This window comes from Colobus angolensis, unplaced genomic scaffold (genome assembly GCF_000951035.1).
Source record: "Colobus angolensis palliatus isolate OR3802 unplaced genomic scaffold, Cang.pa_1.0 Scaffold117, whole genome shotgun sequence".
Classification (NCBI taxonomy): domain Eukaryota; kingdom Metazoa; phylum Chordata; class Mammalia; order Primates; family Cercopithecidae; genus Colobus; species Colobus angolensis.
This window is the reverse complement of record NW_012112808.1, coordinates 215,343-239,801: the sequence shown is the minus strand read 5'-3', so window position 1 is coordinate 239,801 and position 24,459 is coordinate 215,343. Positions and strand designations below refer to the sequence as shown.

Genomic DNA, 24,459 nt, shown 5'->3' with positions numbered 1-24,459 from the left:
TTTTGAGACAGAGTCTTGCTCTGTTGCCCAGGCTAGAGTGCAGTGGCGTGATTTCAGCTCACTGCAACCTCCGCCTCCTAGGTTCAAGCGATTCTCCTGCCTTAGCCTCCTGAGTAGCTGCAATTACAGGTGTGTGCCACCATCTCAGACTTCCAAAGTCCTGGGATTACAAGCATGAGCCACTGTGCCAGGCCCATCTTCCCTCTGTTACAGAAGAGGAAGCTGAGGTAAAGTAACTTGTCCGAGACCATATAGTCAGTACTTAACCATTGCACTGACTGCCTTGGGAAAGTTTATAAACAATTTTGCAGGTGAACAGATTCTGATAACTGAATGTAGATTTTTCGAGAATTATTCAAATTATTTAACAAGCCTGTACAATGCCTAGCATTGTGCTGGGACTGAGTAATCCCAGCACTTTGGGGGGCTGAGGTGGGCAGATCACGAGGTCAGTGTCAGGCCTCTGAGCCCAAGGTAAGCCATCGCATCCCCTGTGACTTGCACGTATACGCCCAGATGGCCTGAAGTAACTGAAGAATCACAAAAGAAGTGAAAATGCCCTGCCCCACCTTAACCAATGACATTCCACCACAAAAGAAGTGAAAATGGCCGGTCCTGCCTTAAGTGATGACATGACCTTGTGAAAGTTCTTTTCCTGGCTCAAAGAGCTCCCCCACTGAGCACCTTGTGACCCCTACTCCTGCCCACCAGAGAACAACCCCCCTTTGACTGTAATTTTCCTTTACCTACCCAAATCCTATAAAACGGCCCCCCTTATCTCCCTTTGCTGACTCTCTTTTCGCACTCAGCCCGCCTGCACCCAGGTGATTAAAAAGCTTTATTGCTCGCACAAAGTCTGTTTGGTGGTCTCTTCACACGGACGCGCATGACAGTCAGGAGATCGAGACCACGGTGAAACCCCACCTCCACTAAAAATGCAAAAAATTGAGGGGGGTGCGGTGGTGGGCGCCTGTGGTCCCAGCTACTCGGAGGCTGAGGCAGGAGAATGGCTTGAACCCAGGAGGTGGAGCTTGCAGTGAGCCAAGATCACACCACTGCACTCCAGCCTGGGCGACCGAGCGAGAATGTCTCAAAAAAAAAAAAAAAAAAAAAGGTCTTGCATGATGCTACTTGATCAAAGGGTTACTGGACTATTAAGTCTGGACGATGTCCTACAGTTTACCCTGCTTTGGGAGATTCAGAATTACTTTAAAGGTTCCGAGAAGCCTTACAGGAAAGATATCCACGTGCTTACCTCAGCTTCACTAACCACATTTACTTCTGGAAATTCTTCTCTCCATCTCCTCTGCTCCACCTCTGCTTCCTTTTGTAACACCTATAAATATAAGAGTTATTGTACCAAGCACTTAAGGCATCTAATGAGCTTGGCTTCCTAAGCCTAAGAAGCGTGATGCTTATTATCTGCTAAGTGTTATACTGATGCTTTGAAGAACGGCTCTCATTTCACAGCAGCTGAGTAACTTAAAGGTATGCCAGTTACTGGTAGAAAGGGGATCCATTGGGAGGGTGTGACTTCAGAACTCATGCTAATCCTAGCCACTACTCCACTGGGCCACCCTATATCTAACAACAGCTGAACATCTTGCCTGGATGGGAATCTACCCTGCCCCATAACATAATGCCGTCAGCTGTGCTGCAGGCCCTGCTTTGGCCTCACATCATGGTTCTAGTCTTGCTCTCTAAAGCCAGGCCCTTCCCTGTCTCCCAGTCCCAGCAATTGTATTTCTGCCCCATCATTCACATGCATGTCTCTTTTTCCTTGGTACCCAGATCCCTGAGATAGGAGTCTAGCTTTGAATCTCAGTTGAGTGGTTGATCCTTAGAAGCTGCAGCTGAATGTGCCTGATGCTAACTGCCTGTCCTTCCCGTCTCCTGCTGTGCTGTGCTCACAGGGCTCATAGTGACTCTATCTGGGCTTTCCCTGTGGCTGTTGGAACCCTGGTTATTGTAGTGCCAATGCTCGAGGAAGCTAAACAGTTAGCTGAAGAGGCAGAATTCATGAACAGGAAACAATGTACAAAGTGCTAAAGGAAATGGAACTAACAAAAGTTGAAGATGGCCTGGGACGAAAAAGAAAAATAAACTTGCGCTGGATATGAAGGATGACTGATCTTCCAGTAAAGGGACCCAGTAGAAGAGTTTGGAGTGCAGGCAGTTCTGCGGGGACAAGGATTCAAGAACAGGGCTGAGCATGTGTTGGAGACAGTGGGTGGAATCACCTGACTGGTTCTAATATGCTGGCTGGAGTGTACAAGAGTATGGTGGAACGGAGGATATGAAGAAAGGCTGGGAGCTCACAGAAGGTTTCCACTTCCAAAGAAGGCAGCATACCACAATAATTAATTGTACTGTTTCCTTCATATACAAGACTGAAGTCAAAACTGGCTCTGTCACTTATGTGACCTTGGAGAAGTCACAACCTAAGCCTGTTTCCTCATCTGACAAATGGGGACAATAGTACTAATATCTATCTCATAGGGAACTGAGGATGCAATGTGAATTGAGAATGGATATCTAAGGCTTAGCACATTGCCTGGTGAGAGCATAGTACAGAGAGCCTTCGAGAGGGCTTTACCAATCCATAACAACTGTGTACAGGTTAAAAGCAGCTTCCTTTGTGGAGAACCATGAGTGTCCAGTTGGCTCCTCAGGAAATTACACGGACAACCTGACTTGGTTAGACTGTAGTACTTTCGTACCTGTTTCTTTACTTGGTCCTCCAGACTGCTGCCACCTGAAGCCTGAGCATTTCCTGTTCTGCAGCCGGGACTTGTCACCTAGACAAGTAACTGGGAACTTTATGCAAAACGAAGGGACACTTCCCAAATGCTGAATGCTTGGTGCCTGTGAGAAAATGTCATCTTCTATGGAAAATATAGAAGGCTATCCATGCTGGATATATAAGGGTCTGGGGCCCTCCTTTGTGACCCAGAAACTTAAAATGAAAATGCATTCTTTGGCGGGGCACAGTGGCTCATGCCTGTAATCCCAGCACTTTGGGAGGCCGAGGCGGGCAGATCACCTGAGGTCAGGAATTCGAAACCAGCCTGGCCAACATGATGAAACGCTGTATCTACTAAAAATACAAAAATTAGCTAGGTGTGGTGGTGCAGGCCTGTAATCCCAGCTACTTGGGAGGCTGAGGTGGGAGAATCACTTGAATCTGGGAGGTGGAGGTTGCAGTGAGCTGAGATGGCACCACTGCACTCCAGCCTGGGCGAGAGAGCCAGACTCCATCTCAAACAACAAAATGCATTATTGAGCTGGGCATCATGGTACATGCCTGTAAGCCTAGCTCCTTGGGAGGCTGAGGCAGAATTGCTTAAGCCCAGGAGTAAAAACAAAAAACCCAGCATTCTCACTCACTTTTTAAAGATTAGGGGACCCAAGGTAAACCATGCTGTGCTTCCTGCTGAAGTCCTATCCTCAGGTGAAGTCAAAGTTCACTTTGAAGGGAAAAGAAGTCCCCAAAGGTCAACAGAGAGTCTGAGAAACTATAAAGATGGGAGGGCTTCCTGTCCACTTTGCCTTGGGACCCAGGTTCTGGGGTCAAGCTGAAAAGCTCCTCTGAGATCATCCTGTCCAATGGCTTACAACCATTTCCCACCTCTGACATGAGCTCCCTGTGGCTGTGACTCAACTACGGAGAGAAAGGTGGAAGTGTTGTTTGAAAAAGCCCTTCAGGAACATGAAAGGCAGGCTTGTACCCTCCTTTGAGACTCACCAATTAGCAAACCTGTAATCTTACAGCTGAAGAGCTTGAGGTCAGAGAGATGGAGTCTGCCCCAGCATTAGGAACAAACAGGGCCAGCACTAAACTCAGACCACCTGACTCCCAGTCCCTGACCCTTCCTCGACTTTCATAGTCTTTTATGGCAAAGACTGGCAATTCTTCCTTTGGAATTCTCTCCCCAATCTCCCACTCACAATATGAGCACAAACACTCCTAATAGTACACCTGGTAAGTGCTCCTGATATTCTACCACCAGACCTGTTCTCACAGAACTAGCAACAGGCATCCTGGCCGCACATGTGAGATTCCTGAATGAAGAGTCTAGACACTGGCTGGGTTACAATGGCCACTTTCAAAGTGCAGGCAATTTACTTTTGCCTGGTTTTAGCAGTGGCTAACAATGCAGGATCAAGTCTGGCTTTAGAGAGCCCCTGCTATTTCCACATCCTTGTACTCATTTGTGAGCCTGATAACAAGTATGCAGTGTCAACAGTCCATCCTAATGAGCTGTTGCAACTCAACAGCTAGGGCAGAAGGGGACTGGCTGAGGAATCTGTGTGCAGTTGTGTAGCTCACTGAATTCTCATGGTCACTCTTCCCAAATTCTCAGGTTTCATTTGAAAATTAGCCCATCGAGGCTCCCAAAAAATTTATCCTAATATTCCCAGGAAATAAAATTTGAGGCCTACTAAACTTAACTTGGGAAGTTAGTTCAAGATATCACGGAATCAAACCTCCAGGCAAGAGCATTTTAGGTCTGGTGTTCTCTGAGAACAAAAGTAATAGTTTACATTAACTTTACCTAATTGTAAATAAGCGGCCTATGTTTTATACTTAAAAGTAACAACCCTAGGACGGGCGCAGTGGCTCAAGCCTGCAATCCCAGCACTTTGGGAGGCTGAGACGGGCGGATCACGAGGTCAGGAGATCGAGACCATCCTGGCTAACATGGTGAAACCCCGTCTCTACTAAAAAAATACAAAAAACTAGCCGGGCGAGGTGGCGGGCGCCTGTAGTCCCAGCTACTCGGGAGGCTGAGGCAGGAGAATGGCGTGAACCCGGGAGGTGGAACTTGCAGTGAGCTGAGATCCGGCCACTGCACTCCAGCCTGGGCGACAGAGCGAGACTCTGTCTCAAAAAAAAAAAAAAAAAAAAAAAAAAAAAAAGTAACAACCCAGAATACCTTGCCCACCCTAATATACTTCCTGAAGAGAGTATATAGCGTATCAGTTATCTATTGCTGTGTAGCAAATTAAACACAGTTGCTTAAACCACAAACATTGATCATCTCAGTTTCTGTAGGTAGGATATTTGAGTGGGTTAGCTAGGTGGTTCTGGCTCAGGGCCTCTTATGAGGTTGTGCTCAAAGCATTGGCTGGGACCACAGTCATCTGAAGTTTGACTGGGCCTGGAGAATTGCTTCCAAGATGGCTCCTTCACATGGCTTTTGGCTGGAGGCCTCTGCTTCTCATTTCTAAGTCTTCTCCATGGAGTTGAGTGGCCTTACAATATGGCTGCTGGCTTTCCCCAGAGTGAATGATCCAACAGAGAGTAAGGAGGATGCAATGCCTTTTATTATCTAGTCTCAGAAGCGACATACCATCCATTTGTTGGAAGGGAATCACTAAACTCAGCCTGTACTTAGGGGGATTGAAGTGTCCTGTCTTAAAGAGAAGCATGTCAAAAATTTGTGGATAGGTTTTAAAACCACCACAGATGGCAAAGCATTATTTCCTTATTTGTTAACAATAACTTACTAGTGCTCACCCTACCCTCTAATATTTTCAGATTAATGCTTTTCAAACCAGCATGGTAAAGTATCTGTCATGTATTCAGGTAGAGAATTAAAATATACCAATATCTGAAAAGGCAAGTCTGCTTATGATAAATTTCCTGAAGATTAATTTCACATCATTAACCACAACCCCTCCCCCAAAAAGCTCAAAATATTTCTTAAGCAAGAGAGGCTAATGGTGACTTACAAAGGAACAGAATAATCATAACTGCATTAACTATCTTTCTTTTTGCCAAATATCTACTAATGTTCACTTCTTTCCTTCACAGAAGCCAATCCATGGTAAAATACTTTTATTCCATTCCTACTTAAGGAATACATAATCAATATAAAAATTGTACATCTTTTTTTTTTTGAGACGAGGGTCTTGCTGTTGCCCAGGCTGGAGTGCAGTGGTGTGACAGCTTGTTGCAGCCTTGACCTCCTGGGCTCAAGCAATACTCCCACACCTCAGCCTTCTGAGTAGCTAGGACCACAGTCATGTGCCACCATGCCTGGCTAATTTTTTTTTTATTTGTAGAGACAGGGTTTCATCACGTTGCCCAAGCTGGTCTCAAACTCCTGGGCTCAAACAATCCTCCCGCCTCAGTTTCCCAAAGTGTTGAGATCACAGGCGTAAGCCACTGCGCCTGGCCAAAAAACTGTACGTCTTCAATGCGGGTCATACTGTACTGTAATTGTTTCCACCTAGTGGATGAAAATGGTACTAAGAGTTTGAAAAATATACAAAACTTCCCTCACAGGTACTTCATGACTTACACATTTCTGTAATTTCTTACAATCATATCACATACTTGATGTATATAGGTAGCTTATTATCTCAATAAATCCTACAAATTCTTCCTGTAAAGCAAAAACTCTTTGTTTGCCACCTTTGGAATTCTCCAGGCCAACAACCTGGAATATTGCTTAAGAACCAGGAAATAAGCCAGTCTCCTGGCAGCCAACAGGTGTCACAGTGTGCACATACTAGAGCCCTGTCAGACTGACAACTATAAAAGCAGAGAATAGTTGGATGCCTGGCACATGAAACTCAGTGAAGACCTGTTAAAGGAACCAATAAAGCTCATGCATTTTATTCCAAAGGACTTCCTTTGGAAAAAAAAAGAACCTAGTTCCTTTTCCCTACCTTAATACACAAGTCCTAGAAATCTTTCAGTATGAATTCTAATCTTATAGCAAAACAGAAGAAATGACTCAAGAAAGTTCATTTTGGTCAAGGTGTTGAAATTGACAACTGACAGCAAATAAGAAAAGTGCTGGAAAATACACAAAACCAACCACAGCATTCTTGGGGCTAGTCTGGGAACAAGCAATACATTACAATTTGAGTTTATGATAATAACTGTGGGGTTATCAAGAAATGATTATTGGTCGGGCACGGTGGCTCACGCCTGTAATCCCAGCACTTTGGGAGGCCAAGATGGGCGGATCACGAGGTCAAGAGATCGAGACCATGCTGGCCAACATGGTGAAACCCTGTCTCTACTAAAAATACAAAAATTAGCCGGCGCGGTGGCGCGCACCTGTAATCCCAGCTACTTGGGAAGCTGAGGCAGCAGAATTGCTTGAACCCGGCAGGCAGAGGTTGTAGTGAGCCAAGATCATGCCACTGTACTCCAGCCTGGAAACATATTGAGAAACCGTCTCAAAAAAAAAAAAGAAATGATTATCATATACCATTTAAGAATGTAACATATTTTTGAAAAATGTTTAATAAACACTTTTTAAGCTTCATTGCTTAAAAGGATGGGCTCTTAATCATTTGGAAAATGTGGTTATTCAGAACAGTTTCCTGAGGGCTCTGAACAATAAAAGCTTAATAGCATACTTTGAGCAGATTTCAACTAAAAAAATAATTTCACTAGTGTTATACACACTAAAATAAATGTTTTCAGTACAGTCACTCACATTAAACAATAAGGGTCCTCAATTAGCTGTGTTTTCTTTCCTTAATTTTTTTAAACAAATGAAGTTTTTTATGCGATAGCCAGGGTAGAGTAATCCTTAGCTCCACCCACCATCCACATATAACTCCATTGACATTAAATAAGCAAAAGTAATATTCTTGCTTGGAAAATTCAAAATTTACAGGAAGTTTAAAAAGTGAAATGTACAAGTCTCCCTCCTAGTTTCTATATCCCCAACAGACATTCAAACAGAACGACACAGACACACCCAGTCCCTCAGTCTCCTTCCTCAGCAACCGCCACTTAACACTTTGAGACGTGTTCTTCAAAAACAAGTATTAATGCACATAAACACATGTCCTTTTGGAAATGCAGACTCCTGGAATTTACCCATTCCCCCATCATCAGTTTGCACTTTAAAACACAGGGTTTTTGGTGGATTTTTCTTAAGATGAGGTCTCCTCTTTTGCCCAGGCTGGAGTGCCATGGCACAGATAGCTCACTGCAGCCTTGAACTCCTAGGCTCAAGTGATCTTCCTGCCTCAGCTTCCCAAGCAGTTGGGACTACAGGCATGCACCGTTGCACCCGGCTAGCACAGAATTTTTTGTTTTTTGTTGTTGTTCTCTGTCTTCAAGTTCTGAAAATTAAGCTAAAAAAAAAAAAAAAACCCAAAAAACAAAACACCAAATTCTACTTCACAGGTTTACTTTGTGTTAAAATAAAACAAAAAAGCTACCAAGAGTATCCCAGTTTCAAATATCGATGATTTTTCCAACTGAAGAGAAAAATGATTTCTTTTTCTCCTACAAATCTTGGATTTTAACTATAACTTAGTCTTTCAAAGGGCAAGTCTGTCATATAATATTAGTTCAAAATTTAACTGAATATCTACTATGTACAAAGCACCATGTGCTATGTACAGGCTAAGACACAGCCCTGACACATGGAGAGCTTGCTGCTAATACCATAAAGGAGGGAAGGAAGGCAGAAGAGAGAGAGACTGAGAGGAGACAGAAGGAAATGCTATCATAGATCACTAAAGGCTGAAGATGAGGCTGGGGCAGTGCCCAGGTTAAATGGAAAAGACAGCAAAACAGCTAATTGGAAACAACACACCTAGCGCTCACTCCTGCTTGCTTCTCAGCCTTCTCCCTGCTTCCTCTACATTCTTCCCACCTATCCTAAGCTGTCTGAGCTTGATTATCTCCAAATGATTTTGAACCCTCCTCAACAACAACAGGACTGTGAACTTAGATTAGGACAATAGTGCTTAAGCGCTGAAATTACAAAGGAAAGCCTAACAATAAACTGATGACTGTGCAGAGACTTTTACATGTGATTCTGCTTCTATAATTCTTTAAAATGTTTTCTTCTTCCCTAAGGTAGGGTGGGGTGTAAAACCATGGTGGTCCCACCCACACCATGAAGGTAAAAAAGAAACAAGGTTAAATTCAGATGCTTTAAAAAGAGCTGAGGAGGGATTTAATAAAGATACATGCTCTTCTAAACTCTAAAACCACATAACTCTGGAGAAGGTGTATATTCATCTGTTCCTCTTCAAGGCAAAGAAAACAGTATGACAAATACAACTTTGGCTTAAGTACCTTACAATAGTAATTATAAAAAGTCTATGTTTTTCAATCTAAATGAGCCAGAACTCTAAAGAACCGACTAACTTGTTCCTCCTCTCATCGCCATGGCTGTGGTCCTTTCGCAGAAGTAACAAAAGATCAAAGCAGGAGAAAAAGGTACAAAAGGTCAGCATGAGTAATATTTTCCCAGGCATTTACATATGTGAACATTATTTGCAAATATTTTAGGGAAATATTTTCTTTGCTTTTAGGCTCAATCTGCAAAGACACTTAGCAGTATCCTTATGAAAACAGAAACAATATGAAACTGAAATGGTTACTCTAGATGTGATATCAGGTTTTCCTAATTATATGAAAAGTCTATTAGTAAATAGCTTAGAGTGCTTCTAGCTTCAAAATGTAATAATTTTAGATGTGAAAGCTATCCATTTCTGATGAAAATTCTGGACAACATTAACACTGAATAAATATTTATTGTGATTTTTTCTCCTGTGGCATAAGGGTGTTTATTTTTCCTAGTTCTCCAAATGACACAGTTGCAGAACCTCTTTCAGCTGGTTTTGCCTGAAAATAATAAAGATTAAAGATATTAGAAATAGATAGATAATACACAGTCCCAATTAAAGTCATTAATGCTGTCTTATATTACCCCTTCCCCCTAGTTAGTAAACAATAATCTGAACATGAACCCACTAAGAAAAGTGATCCACCTTAATAATGTTACCTGTGACTCATGATATTTCCATCCTATCATGTAATAGATCTGATATGTGGCAGGTACTGAACCATCCTCATTTCTGTACATTTCTAAAAAGACAATAATGGTTAAAGCCTGAAAAAATGCAAGTAGGAAAAAATTTCTCCTCAATAAAGGTCATGTTTTTCAAAAAGAAATGGGTACAGGATATTCGTAAGATTCTGAGAACAACTTACACGAAAAATTATTAATACTGAGGGTAAGGAAATCGTAAATGCTGTCTGGAAAAAGCCACAGGATCTGTGTTTTAAAAGGAAGGACATGAAGTCTGAGGGAGCCTTAATGGGAATGGAAAATACATTGGCAACATGAAAGGAATCAACATGATACAGCACAAGTGCCATGGTAAGGCAGGTGAAAGAGTGGTCATCCCTTACCTCTGTACACGGCCGCAGCTGCCAGCATTGTGTCTCGATGCAGCAGGGCTTTTCTATTCCAAGAACAGTTACTCTCACCCATACCTACAAATACACTACAGGTAGTCTGAGATAATACAGCAAACGCCCTGAACAGCTCAACACCACAGACTTAATCCCATCTCATCTACCTGTCCTCATTCTCTAAGGGTCATGTAAACCTAAATCTCATTTCACTTTCAGATTATAGCCAGGCTTCTTAGTGACTCCAAAGCGAAACTACTTGAAACTTTTTGAATATTAAGACAGGCAAGTGACATTTCAGGAGGCAGCCCCACAATGCTTTACTTGCCAGCAATGGTCTAAAGTAAGCCTGCTGGGCAAAACCCAGGTGACTGCCACCCCAGGTGAGTTGTCAGTAGTTGGCGAGAACTTTACCAAGGATGTCACATCTCATGCTCCTTTCAGCCGCTCTTTGGAGGAAGACAGGTCAGTGCCACAATGCCTCACTCCTAAGCCACAATGTAAGTTAAGTATGATTGTGAAACTTGGAAGATGGCTTTGAAACTCATTAGATAGTTACCAAAGCTACTATGTGTTCTCAGATTTACAATATTTTACTAATTTTTACTAATCTCACATTAGGAAATAATTATGTGCATTCTTTTAGAGGCACTTCTCTTAATGTTTTAAAAGTTTTAGACTTCTTTCCTTCAAGTTGATGGTGAAAAACTAGGTTAAGCATTATCCTAATGTTCATTTAAGATTAATGTTGTATATTTGATTTTTCTTTATACAAATACTTAAATTTACTCTGAGCACATAAGCCATTCTACAAAAAGAATTTCAGAAATAAAAATCCTTCATGTGTTCTCTATATTAAACTTTACTACATGATCAAATGTTATCTTAGTTTTTTTTTCTACTTTCACTAATCAAGAAATGAATAAACTTACCAATATCAGTATTCTTTCAGTTTAAAAATAATAATCTACCACATTTTCAATGGTCTTATTAAAAACAATCAACAAATTAGCTGCACCTAAACCTTCTTCTTCTCTTTAATCTCGAAAGATTTCTACTATTCCCTAAAATAATGAATCTCTGCTACTAAAATCCTGTAAGTGCAACAGCCCCAATTCATGAAGAACGACAGACACAAACTAGTAGGTTAATTATCATCAAGAAAAAAGTGGACCATATTCTTGGTGTCATGAAGCAGCTGGATGACCTCGTGACAATCATCTGTGGTCTTCAAAGCCACCAGACTAGATGCTCCTTAAAGGCTTCTAGTTCTCACATTTTAACCATATCAAGTGACCAGAGGTAAACTGGGTCTCACATTGGAAGAGTCTGTTGCTCAGGTACGGTGCTTTCATTTTTGCTCAACTTCTTGCTGCTATGGCTTAATTATGCATTAGTTACGGACAACACCAGTAGAAAAGATAAACATGTGATGCACTATAAATTCTAAAATGCCTTCTAAACAATCAGTATTAGGATGTACTAATTAAGATTAGTAGATATAACACTCTCTGAAGGTCTGACCTACATCAGCCATACAGAAATTCAAGAGCACTACTGCAGAGCACAGGGGGTAATGATGCAGCACTCCAACCTTCCCTCACAAGCCACTCACACTGCCACACTGAACCTCCCTTCTTGCAGAAGCAGTGTGAGGTGGTGGAAAGAGTGGACTTTGGGATCACACTCCCAGTTTTAACTCTTACGTAACTGGGGGCAAAGTCATTCAACCTCTATTGAATTCCAGTTTTGTCACCTATAAAAGAGTAACACCTCCTAATGCATCATGGGGGACCTCTACTGAAGACCACCCAGGGAAAAACTGAAACTTTGGGACTTCCAACTCGCCCTGGGCTTTGAGATAACAGAAAAATCTGGCTAGCAGGTTAACTGTTTAAGACTCTCACAGTGTTTTTAAGGTGAAGTTCAACTGCTTATTAAAAATAAACCTAATTTATTATGGTTTACTAAAAACAATACTGAGTATTGTTTAAAAAAATAACTGAACTTACCTTAAGACCACTGTGAAAGCCTTGAAAATTTCTCACGCATTCGTCAGCTGATATGCAGCTTGTTTTGTAAAATTAGGTCAACATTCTGGACTTTTCTTCTGTGAATTAATAATAGCAGCTTCAATGAGACACACCACAACCATTAAGAAAAAATATATACCACAAATGTAAAATACCAGAAACAAATTTGGAAGCAACACGATTTTCCAGTCAGCAGAAGAGCACACCTGAAAGTCTCCCATGGTCTCCCTGCCTCCATCACTGCCTGACTATGCTTCTTCCCATCTCATCTGCCTCTGACTTTTTCCATGGGAGAATGGCTAAGATTTCAGCATACAAATCAGGCTGCTCAACTAGGTTTAAATCATGGCTCTACCACTCACTAATTATTATCATCTGGAACAAGTTACTTAACTTCTGTCTATGCCTGCGTTTCCTCATACATTAAAAAAAAAAAAACAGATTAACCATGTTAGCTCTAGTCTTCCCTTCCTCATAAACTATGCCTCATAAACAACGCTGGAAGGTGACCTTTCTAACACACACAAATCTGTCTCATTTTCTCTACTCTATGCAAAATTCTTCCAAGACATTACAATGTTAATCTGAAAAAATTGTAGAAACTTCTGATCCTATATCATTTCCCATCATCTCCCCATTCTACATACTCAAGGAATACTGGATTATGGTACCATTCCTTAATCAGGAGAGTGAAGGATGTGCATATCCTATTCTACCTCCATGTGGATGCAATGTTAGCTCTCTTAAACCTCAACCCACCTTTCATTCTCCGGGCAAACTCATTTTTGCTTAGGTGCTGCCTCTTTTGCAAAAGCATTCCTGACTCCCTAAGCAGATTTAGGGCCTTTTCCTCCTGTGTTTCTCCTTGTACTTTATTATAAATGATTTCATTTTCAGTTGAATGTATGAGTCTGTCTCTATCTTTGTGTGTTTCTTCTTCCCTACTACAATATAAGCTCCCTGAGATCAGGAACTATGTATTTCCACCATTGGCTCAGCGGTTGGCACATGGGTAGATGATCAATAAACGGTAAGCGAAGGTATATAAAACCAACCTGTTAATGATTGTATCTATTTTATTAAATATCATTTTATAAGTTTAAATAATTCCTCTTAATATTCCTAAGGATAAGATGTATCAAAAACTAAGACATCTGATTTCTGTAACAGATGTTACAGTTAAAAAAAAAGAGAAGCACTAGGAAAGCATCTGAAAGTATTAGGCCATAGTTCCTGAAAATATATGGTCTATTTAAAACCTTTAGGAGACTCACACCTGTAGTCCCAGCACTTTGGGAGGCCAAGATGGGTGGATCAGCTGAGGTCAGGTGTTTGAGACCAGCCTGGCCAACATGGTGGAACCCAGTCTCTACTAAAAATACAAAAATTAGCCAGGCGTGGTGGCATATGCCTGTAATACCAGCTACTTGGGAGGCTGAAGCAGGAGAATTACTTGAACCCAGGAGGCAGAGGTTGCATGAGCCAAGATCGTGCCGCTGCACTCTAGCCTAGGTGACAGAGTGAGACTCCATCTGAAAAAACAAACGAAATCTTTAGGAAAAGAGGGGGTTATCAATTTGGAAGGAGCACAAAGCGACCTTCTGGGAGACTGAAAATGTTCAATATTTTGGTCAGGATGGTGGTTAAAACACAAGCAGCTGTATAAGATTAATACATTTCGCTGAATACACATGTTAATCTGAATTTAAAGAACCACATACATATCAAATATGCAGTATAGGACTCTGAATTCAAATTGTAACTACAGATTCAGTGTGACCATGGACAAGATACTTAACTTCTTGATGCCTCAATTTTCTCATAGGTAAAATTAGGGTATTAGAAAAACCTCAGAGAATTGCACTGAGCACAGAGTTAAGTGGTGTACATATGTTGAAATCAGAGGGAAGTAACCTTTTCCAATGGATAGGTCTAATTTCTAGTATTTTTCTCTTTTCTTTCTTGAAATGAATCATGAACACAGACTCTATAGCAGAACAAAAATAAATGCTGTATTTGAATAATATTTTTATCATTAGAGCTCAGGTGATAAATCATCAGCCCACCATCATTTCTCAACCCTTTGGATAAGGTGGCTCCTTGATTACATCAGGTAAGTCCTTGGGATAGTGCTGGGGAAGGGGTGTGTGTGGCTTATTACTGATCCTCTGTCATCTTGGCCATGCATGCTATTGGCTGCCAATCTCTCTATTAATGAATGAAAACTGACGACAATGGTTAAGATTTCAGTTACACATCTTTCCGTTTGCAGAGTGACAGACGCTCCACACTCAGAGGAGGCTGCATGATAGGTAAAATGAACCTTGTTACGGAAGGGCAACTACAAGAAGGAACAGGGTCAGTTCAGACAGTGCCAGGGCACAGTCAAGAAGCATGAGTTTGGCAGCTAATTCTGCCACTTGACAGGCAACTGTTCTCTTTGGCCCTAATTCTTCTCACTCGTAACTTAAGGAAGCAAGTACAACAACGCTCACAAAAGACTATAAATCTGTAAGTAAAGACTAGATACTTATTTGTATAATCCTCTTTCTTTAAATCATCTTACAATTTTTCAGGATCCAGAAGAAGGCTCCCCTAGGTAAGTGTAGTTCTGGATTCACAGAATATACCTTTAACCTCTCTAGCTTCCCCCATTCATCGAAACTATTTTTGAGTTAGTCTGTATATATAAAATAACCACCTCACAAATTCCCACAAAGGAGACAAGTTGAAGCTCTCTTTTGAGGAAACTGCTTCTCTAGCATCCCTTTCAAGTGACTGAGTTTATTTTTGCATCTCTAACCTCTTTCAGAGTTTGGTCTATGTCTTTCTTACTCCTTGAAGCCTTTTCCAGGCCATTACTTCTCTACCCCATTAAACACCTTCACCCTGCTGAGGCCCCACACCATAAGGCTGTAATCTTCTCCTGACTCCTGCTTGCTGTCTGACATCAGGTTAGTCACTCCCCTCATTCACTGAAAGGTTTGGCACTTGGCTCAGTTTTCCTCTACACTCCCTGTACTGCCACCATCCTGGGTGACTTCATGTTAATAATCAGCAAGTTAAGATTTTAAAATCTCATCTCTAATCAACCACTCCATTACGCCACCTCTGCCTTGATACCCGAGACATGTCCCAAACTAAGTTATCATTTGTAACTGCTTTACTTCCAAAATCATCAAATATCTCATTTTCTGACCATATCCTCCTGTCCCTCCAGTGTGTGCAGGAACTCCAACCATGTCCATTCCCTGACCACCTTGGAATCACCTGTGCACAGCTCTTCTTCTTCTTCCCAATTTATCAGCTCACTCTTTTTTGTTCCCACTTCCCTTTTCTTCCAGCTAAGAATCTTTAACCTATTATTTCAATTATACTCCTAGAATTATCTTTTACCTTTGTTGCAAAACCCCAACCCAAACTAATTCAACTACCTGATTTTTGTGCCTTGTCCTGAGCTACCACCTACTGTTGATGGTCAGTTCACCTTCTCATTCCCTATAATGACTATTTCAAATGGTTCCATTCACTTCTCAAAACTCTGACTCTTTCATTCTTAGCATATATTACTTCCTGTTTGACCAAAAAAAAAAAAGATCCACAAGATGGGAACTTCTTGCTTTCAAACATAAACACCTACACATCCTTTGGTGCTATCTGTTCTCCCTTCCTGCTATCTGCTATAACTCTGCCTCTCCCCTTAGCAAGATCAACCCCTCCACTGGCCCTTGTATTGCACCCTTCCCACCTTCTCAGACACCTGTCATCATCAATTATCTTTTCCCTCTCTTCTAGAGTCACCTCTTCCAGGAAAGCACTTAGATTCTTCTAGTCAGCAGTTAAATAAATTCAAGTTTTAGAAAAAAAAAAAAACTCATCCCAACTCCTATTCCTCTCCTCTCTTCTGACACCTGTAACCTTTCCATCCTTCACCTCTTCTTCACCACCAGACTTCTTGAAAGAACAGCACACATTCGCTGTCTCCAGTTCCTCACTTTCCACTTATTCTTCAACCTATTCCCCTTCTACTCTCTTCGCTCCAACAAAAGCGCTCTCACCAGGGTCACCAATAACCTTCTTGTTTCTAAATCTAGTGAACTTCCTTTTCAGTTCATAGTTTGCTTTTAATGCTACTAAGTGCTCCCTTTGTTTTGAAACACTCTTTCTTTCCTTTGGTTCAAGCAATTCTACACTTTTCTGGTGTTTTTCTGGAACACCTTGCTGGCTACTCCTTCTCAAGTCTCCTTGTAGGCTCAGACGTAGTCTACCCACCTGCTAAAGGCTCAGTATCAAGCCACTTTCTCTATTTACTCCATGTTCTTATCCTAGGCAAATGCTTTGAATGTCACCTACTCACAACTGACTCCCAACTTTTTAACCAAGCCAGTAGCTTCCTCTGAGCTACCTACCCACATACTCAACTGCCTACTTGACATAACCTCTTAGGTATTTCAAAAGCACTTCGAACCCAATGTATCCAAATGTAAACTCAAGGGCTGTACCTGCCCACACCTGCTATTCTTCTATTGTTTCCTCTATCAGTGAAGAACACCATCTCTCCATGTGAGCTAAAACTCAGCAATTATGCTTCAAATGTCTTTCTCCTTCATCTGCCCACATCCAATCCACCAGCAGGAACTGCAAAATTTACCTCCTAAACATCTCTGGGATGCATCTGCTTCTCTTCATCTCCATTGCCACCACCTTAGTACAAACCACCATCATCACTCAGCAAGCTTTACTGATACTAATCTCACTACTAGTTTATCTGCCAGTCTACTCCTTTCAAAATCCAAGTCTGATATTGTTATCTCTCTAAGATGCCTCAAGGGGCATTTTAAGATAAGGGCAAACAATTTTAACAAGGCCTATAAAGTACTTCTGCATTTGATCTGTGACTTCTGTTGACCCACCAAGGTCATCACTTAACTTTTTCCTTCTTACTCCCTGTACACCAGTCAAAATGCCCTTCTTTCAGTTCTTGCTATGTTCATTCTCACAGGATGGCCTTTGTATATGCTGTTCTCCTTGCCTCGGACTCACTTGCTTACTCTGTCTACCCAGTTAATTCATCTCCATTTTTTTTAGAGCACAGCTCAATTGCTACTTCCTCAGATAGGACTTCTTTGTCTCCCAGATTGGGACATTTCCCCCTGACAAAACCCTACTTCTAAACCAACCCAACTACCTTCCTTCTTGAGCCTATATCTCAGCTGCCAACTGTGGCTGAAGGAAGTCACCAATGTGTTCTATCATCCTCAAGTGCACTTCAAAAAAAAGTCCCGCCATCTTTTGACAAACAGCAGTGGCACTATATGCCTCTACTTCAGAGCACTGACCACAATTCTAATTTAACTCTTATCTTTTTGACAGCTGCCTGGTGCCTGCCTCCTCCATTTTATATCAGAAGCTCCATGAAGACAGTCTGCTTTCTCCTCAACAATGGATCCCTAGTGCTTTGTCCAGTGCCTGCCAAAGAGCTGGCTCTCAAAATGTCTCTCTCAAATGGAGTCTAAAAATTCTTTTTTTTGGCCTACCTTTCCCAATGGAGTCTAAAAACTCTTTAAAGTGCCTTACCTTGTAAATCTTCCATCAATTCAAACATTCCAGGATAGTTAACTTGAATTTCATCAGTGTCCTATTTAAAAAGAAAAAGCAATATTCATTTGACATTCATGATACAAAATTCCAGATTTAAAGAGGCCACAGAGGTTACCCAGACCAATCTCCCATGCTAACTAAAAAATCTTTACAATATTCTTCATAGATGTCATCTGGCTTATGCTTGATTTATAAAGGTCTCTAATTGCTGATTAAATATCCTCCATTGTAAGAGAAATCATCCTAAAACTCCATCATTGGTTCTAGTTCTCTCCTGGGGAACTACACAGAATAAAAGTATTCTGTACCCTACAAACCATCACCCTCTTCTCCAAGTCTTTGAAAACCTTCAGGACACAAAAATCTGTAGCCTCCCGAGTAGCTGGGACTACAGATCTGTAGATCCTTACATGTTCTGACTACATGTCCCTGGACAGTGTCAATATCAATCTTTCTTAAAATCGGGCATCTAGAATCAAAATATTTCATTCTACATCTAGTAATGCAGCCAATAGGCTTGTTTAGGAAATGAGCACATTGCTGATACATGTGGAGTTTGTTTCTCAAATGAACAATTGGGTAATGACTTCCTCTTCTTTTTGAAGCCTGATACAGGACTTTACTGTTCGTACAGTGGCAGAGACCACTGACGCTCTCCAAATATCCAGGTGCTCCTTGACACTTCCTAATCTCAAACACATATTTCTTTTGGCCAAAGAAAGGAGAGGCAAGACAGTTAAGAGCTAGAGCCTTTTCCAGGCCATCTCTTGCTGTGATGACCTTATAGAACACAGGGCCAGATGGCACAGCTATAAGACAGAGATGGGCTGTCCCACCGGCACGCAGTTGTGATGTGATACAATTTTATTGTGTTAGGCACTAAAAGTAGGAGTTTGTTTTTATTGGAAACTAGCCTAAAATAAATTTTTTTTTTTTTTTTTTTTAGACAGATTCTAGCTGTGTTGCCCAGGTTGGAGTGCAGTGGCACGATCTCCGCTCACTGTAGCCTCTGCCTCCTGGGCTCAAGCGACTCTTGAGCCTCAGCCTCCCCAGTAGCTGGGATTTCAGACACACACCATCACATCTGGCTAATTTTTGTATTTTTTTTGGACGGAGCCTCGCTCTGCCACCCAGGCTGGAATGCAGTGGTGCAGTCTCGGCTCACTGCAAGCTCTGCCTCCTGGGTTCACGCCATTCTCCTGCTGCAGCCTCCCAAGTAGCTGGGACTACAGGCGCCCACCACCATACCCGGCTAATAATTTTTTTGTATTTTTAGCAGAGACGGGCTTTCACCGTGTTAGCCAGGCTGGTCTCGATCTCCTAAGCTCGTGATCCACCCGCCTCAGCCTCCCGAAGTGCTGGGATTCCAAGCGTGGGCTACGGCACCTGGCCGGAAACTAGCCTAAAATAAATCATTAATAGAGGACTGGCTAAACAAATTAAAGAACATGTATTCTATAAAATACTGTACAGCTCTCAAAAAATAAGGTAGACACATGTCTGTAGGAAAAAACCTCCGAGATATGTTATCGACTGGAAAAAAAAAAAAAAAACAAAAGAGGGCATGTAGTATTATATAAGTGGGTTTAAATGACTTAATTATACTCTATGGCTCTATGAAAAAAAATTGATCTGAAAGGATATCTAAGACACAGCTAACAAATCTTTGGGGAAAGGGACCAGGGTTTGAGAAGTCAGGAGGAGGGCCAGGCACGATGGCTTATGACTGTAATCCCAGCACTTTGGGAGGCTGAGGTAGGAAGATGACGAGGTCAGGAGATCAAGACCATCCCGGATAACATGGTGAAACCCCATTTCTACTAAAAATACAAAAAATTAGCCAGGCGTGGTGGCACACGCCTGTAGTCCCAGCTACTTGTGAGGCTGAGGCAGGAGAATCACTTGAACCCGCGAGGCAGAGGTTGCAGTGAGCCAAGATCACACCACTGCACTCCAATCTGGATGAAAGAGTGAGACTGTCTCCAAAACAAAAAAAATTAGCTGGGTGTGATGGCACACACCTCTGGTCCCAGCTATTTCGGAGGCAGAGGCATGAGAATCCCTTGAACCTGGGAGGTGGAGGCTGCAATAAGCAGAGACCTCACTACTGCACTCTAGCCTGGGCAACACAGGGAGAAGTGAGGAGGAGAAGACTTCATTTTACTTTACACCTTACTCTGTATCATTCTCTCCATATATTCATTTTTATTCTTCTTTTAAAAAAACATATACACGTATCAGGTTGTATATGCTTTTTAATGAGACCTCTGGGTAGTGAGACCATGAACATTCATCATCCATATACTTTTCTATATTAACAAGCTATTTTTAAGAGGAGATCCTAAGATTAAAAACAAAATTCCTTCCAGGCCGTTATGTGGCCATTAAGCAATATCCTTTGAAAACAATTCTTCAATGAAACCAACTAAAAGCACTGTCTCCACCTCAATCAAAAGAATGCCACAACAGCTTTGTTGAAGGCCTTATTTATATTAAAGGTGACTATATCTGCACCATTCTTTTCCTTTTTGAGACGGAGTCTCACTTTGTTGCCCAGCATCCAGGCCAGAGTGCAGTGGTGCAATCTTGGCTCACGGCAACCTCTGTCTCCCAGGTTCAAGTGATTCTCCTGCCTCAGTCTCCCAAGTAGCTGGGACCACAGGCACGTGCCACCACGCCGGGCTAATTTTTTTGTATTTTTAGTAGAGACGGGGTTTCACTGTGTTAGCCAAGATGGTCTCAAATCTCCTGACCTCGTGATCTGCCTGCCTCGGCCTCCCACAGTGTTAGGATTACAGGTGTGAGCCATGGTGCCAGGCCTTGCACCATTCTCTTAAAGTACCACCCTGGTAGTTCAATTCTAAAAAGGAAATCAGCTTTACTTAGAATGCCGATTCTCTGAAAATAATTCATTAAGATGAAAATACAATATTAAGATATAAATACAACTATGATACTAATTTGACTCGATTTCACTTTAAAAATAAAAATCCATTGTAGCATGAAAGTAATATATCTAATGTATGCAACATAAACCTGTATAGCTGATTATACAAACGCTTTTTTGGATGGGAATTTTCAGAAAATGAATTAGAACACATATTATTATTGTTTTTTTTTTGGAGACAGGATCTTGCTCTGTCACCCAGGCTGGAGTACAGTGATGAGATCATGGCTCACTGCAGCCTCAACGTCCCAGGCTCAATCCTTCCACCTCAGCCTTCCAAGTAGCTGGGACTAGGCAGGCCTAGCTAATTAATAAATTTTTTTTGTAGAGATGGGGTCTCCCTGTGTTGCCCAGGCTGGTCTTGAAATCCTAGGCTGAAGTGATTCTCCCACCTAGGCCTCCCAAAGTGCTGGGATTACAGGAGTGAACAACAGTGCCTGGCCAGGACACAATATTAATACAGCACTTCAGAAACAAAACCATATACATGCCTCAAAGGATAAATGTAATGATTCAAGAACACATTCTTATAACTTTCTTATTAAATCAGCAACTCTCTAATTGTATAAAGAAGATTCTACACCAATATTTTTATATTAAAGTATGAGTCATTAGGCTCATTTTTAGAGAATATGGATAGTATTTTGAATTAGATTTCCCAATTAAATGTAGGCTTTTAAACATTTTAATATCAGGTTAAACATTTTTAGTAGAAGTCTTTCTAAAACTCATTCTTTACAACCATAGAAAACCATGTGCAGTTCACATAATTTAACTTTCTTCTGGTGATCAGCAGAAATCCCATTTTTTTCCTAATGGGCAATAACTTTTGAGTCCTGTAATACTGATGACTAACCTGTATAACCTCACATAGATTTTTTAACATCACCTCATGACAATGTGCACCACACCTCTCCACACCATCCCAGTCGTACACTCCTCTACACTTTTTAGAGGCTTTACATTCCCGGAGATTCTTTTTTCATCTCAATAACAGGTTGGAGACACAGCAATACAGAAGACGATTCTCAAGAGGATAGACTGTAAAGGAAATTTTTCCCATATTATAAGTAAAATAAATGTTATTGAAAAGGTTTTAAATCACTGGTTCCTAATCTATTTTTAGTTATATGAGGTCTCTCAAGATCTGATGAAAACCATGGGCACTTTCCTCCATTTATGAACACCACCACCACAAATTTTGTGTACAACATCCCAGTGTTATTAAACCGTCTAAAGTTTACCAACAGCCCTGCTATAAACCCAAAAACACCAGGCAGGGATTGGTTTTGTTCACTGCTGTATCTGAAGTACCTAGGATAGTGCCTGACACTTAGAAGGTACTCAGTAAATGTTTGCTGCAAGACTGAATACATAAATGAATTTGTATGGAAGGATATTCACTGCAGCACTGCTACTACTGGCAGAAAGCTCAGAACAAACCTAAAGGTCATTCACAGGGAAATAGTTAAGTAAAACTGTGGTACATTCATACTAGGAAATAATATGTGGAAATTAAGAAATGCAAAGATATCCACACCAATTTAGAAAACTCTCATATTAACAATATATTAAAAATACATATACTGTTAAGAATTTAAAAAGTTTCAGAAATGTATGAATACATATGACTGTCTATATATAATAAAGTAGTTCTTGTTAAAAAAAAAAGTCTGGAAGGTTACACACTAAACTGATAATAGTAGCTACATCTAGGACAGCAGTTCTCCAGGTGTGGTTTGGAGAGTCCTGGGGTCCCTAGGACTTTTTTGGAGTCCATGAAGTCAAAATTATTTTCATAATAATACTAAGATATTTGGCTTTTTACCTCTTATTCTACAACGGGTTATTGCAGAGGCGACATGACATGACACGTGGTGTATCAAGAGACTTGAATGCAAAAGCAGACATGAGAATCTAGCTCTCTTACTAAGGTACACATTAACTGGCAAAAATGTGAAGCAATGCCATTCTTCTCTTTCAATTATTTTTGTTTTAGAAAATATGGCCGGGCACAGTGGCTCACGCCTGTAATCCCAGCACTTTGGGATTTGAGGTGGGCGATCACTTGAGGTCAGGAGTTCAAGACCAGACTGGCCAACATGGTGAAGCCCCATCTCTACTAAAAATACAAAAATTAACAGGGCGTGGTGGCACGTGCCTGTAATCCCAGCTGCTCGGGAAGCTGAGGCAGGGCAATCACTTGAACCCGGGAGGCAGAGGTTGTGGTGAGCCGAGATCCCACCACTGCACTTCAGCCTGGGTGGCAGAATGAAACTGTTTCCAAACAAAAAAAAGAAAAGAAACTATAGTTATTTTTTATTAAAAAGGGTCATTTATGTTAACAAGTAGTAGGTATATTATTGTTAGCTTTAAATGAATACTAAAACAAATTCAGTTTTAATGTCTAATATATTTAATACTGACAGACGTTAACTCACTATACAAAAGCCCTTTAAGTTTCTTAATAATTTTTCAGTGTGTAGTGAGGTCCTGAGACCAAAATTTTGAGAACTCTTACTCTCAAGAGAGAGCTGAGCATTTTTAGGATTAAGGGGGAATGACAGACTTTCACTTTATCTGTATAGCTTAATAGTTACAACCAAAATATATTTATGTGTTACTTATACAATTACAAATACAAATACAATGATCCTTCAACATACAATTGCCTGTATTAACAGTGTTTATTTTCATTACAAAGTAGAGCACTCATATGAAGCAGTTTTCTGATTTCTAGCCACGCAACCTCTCAGAATGCAGTTTCTATGGACTCAGGCCACTTAAAAGTTAACAAAAGGTCAATCCTAGACACAGGTGTGAAGCCTTCGGGGTTCTCTTCGGTTCCCAGCCTAGTCCTCCAGCCTGTTAATACTTCCTGTCCCTGGAGGCTCCTTTCCAACATCAGGGCCCTGCTTGTCCATGCCCCTTGCTTTCTATCAAAACAAGGAAGGATATGACACAATCTATTTTTGGTTGGTTGATTTCATGAATATACCCACACAAAATCATGCCAAACAGCTATTTTAGTGTTTAAGCTTATCATCTCTAATTATGTAGCGAGATGCTTTCTTCATCAAGAAGTTCCTGTTTCCACTAATCAGGTTTAGGGATGTTTCTAGGCCTGAGGGGTTTGGAAATTCATAGTAAGTCCACTGGACTGATCGCTGAAGAGAGTAATGACATCCTTTAGAAAGACTGTTAGTGCACAAAAAAACCCTTCAAAAATATCAATGAATACAGGAGCTGACTTTTTTTTAAAAGATCAACAAAATTGATAGACTGCTAGCAAGACTAATAAAGAAGAGAGAAGAATCAAATAGACGCAATAAAAAATGACAAAGGGGATATCACCACCGACCCCACAGAAATGCAAACGACCACCAGAGAATACTATAAACACCTCTACGCAAATAAACTAGAAAATCTAGAAGAAATGGATAAATTCCTGGACACATACTCTCTCCCAAGACTAAACCAGGAAGAAGTTGAATCCCTGAACAGACCAATAACAGGCTCTGAAATTGAGGCAGTAATTAATAGCCCACCAATCAAAAAAAGTCAAGGACCAGATGAGTTCACAGTTGAATTCTACCACATGTACAAGGAGGAGCTGGTACCATTCCTTCTGAAACTATTCCAATCAATAGAAAAAGAGGGAATCCTCCCTAACTCATTTTATGAGGCCA

The 24,459-nt window shown here is 41.1% G+C and overlaps 1 protein-coding gene across 1 annotated transcript in view; it reads right to left on the bottom strand.

Moving 5' to 3' along the window:
- Positions 1 to 9,204: 9,204 nt before the first annotated feature.
- Positions 9,205 to 24,459, bottom strand: part of NDUFAF5 (NADH dehydrogenase (ubiquinone) complex I, assembly factor 5) — a 40,764-nt gene continuing 25,509 nt past the window's right edge. Inside the window, exons 6-9 of the mRNA XM_011963536.1 lie at positions 17,800 to 17,860; positions 10,187 to 10,270; positions 9,777 to 9,859; positions 9,205 to 9,616 (exon numbers count right to left, since the gene is read on the bottom strand). Coding sequence (XP_011818926.1) covers positions 9,524 to 9,616; positions 9,777 to 9,859; positions 10,187 to 10,270; positions 17,800 to 17,860 — 321 coding nt within the window. The 3' untranslated portion in view covers positions 9,205 to 9,523. The remainder of the gene's footprint in view (positions 9,617 to 9,776; positions 9,860 to 10,186; positions 10,271 to 17,799; positions 17,861 to 24,459) is intronic.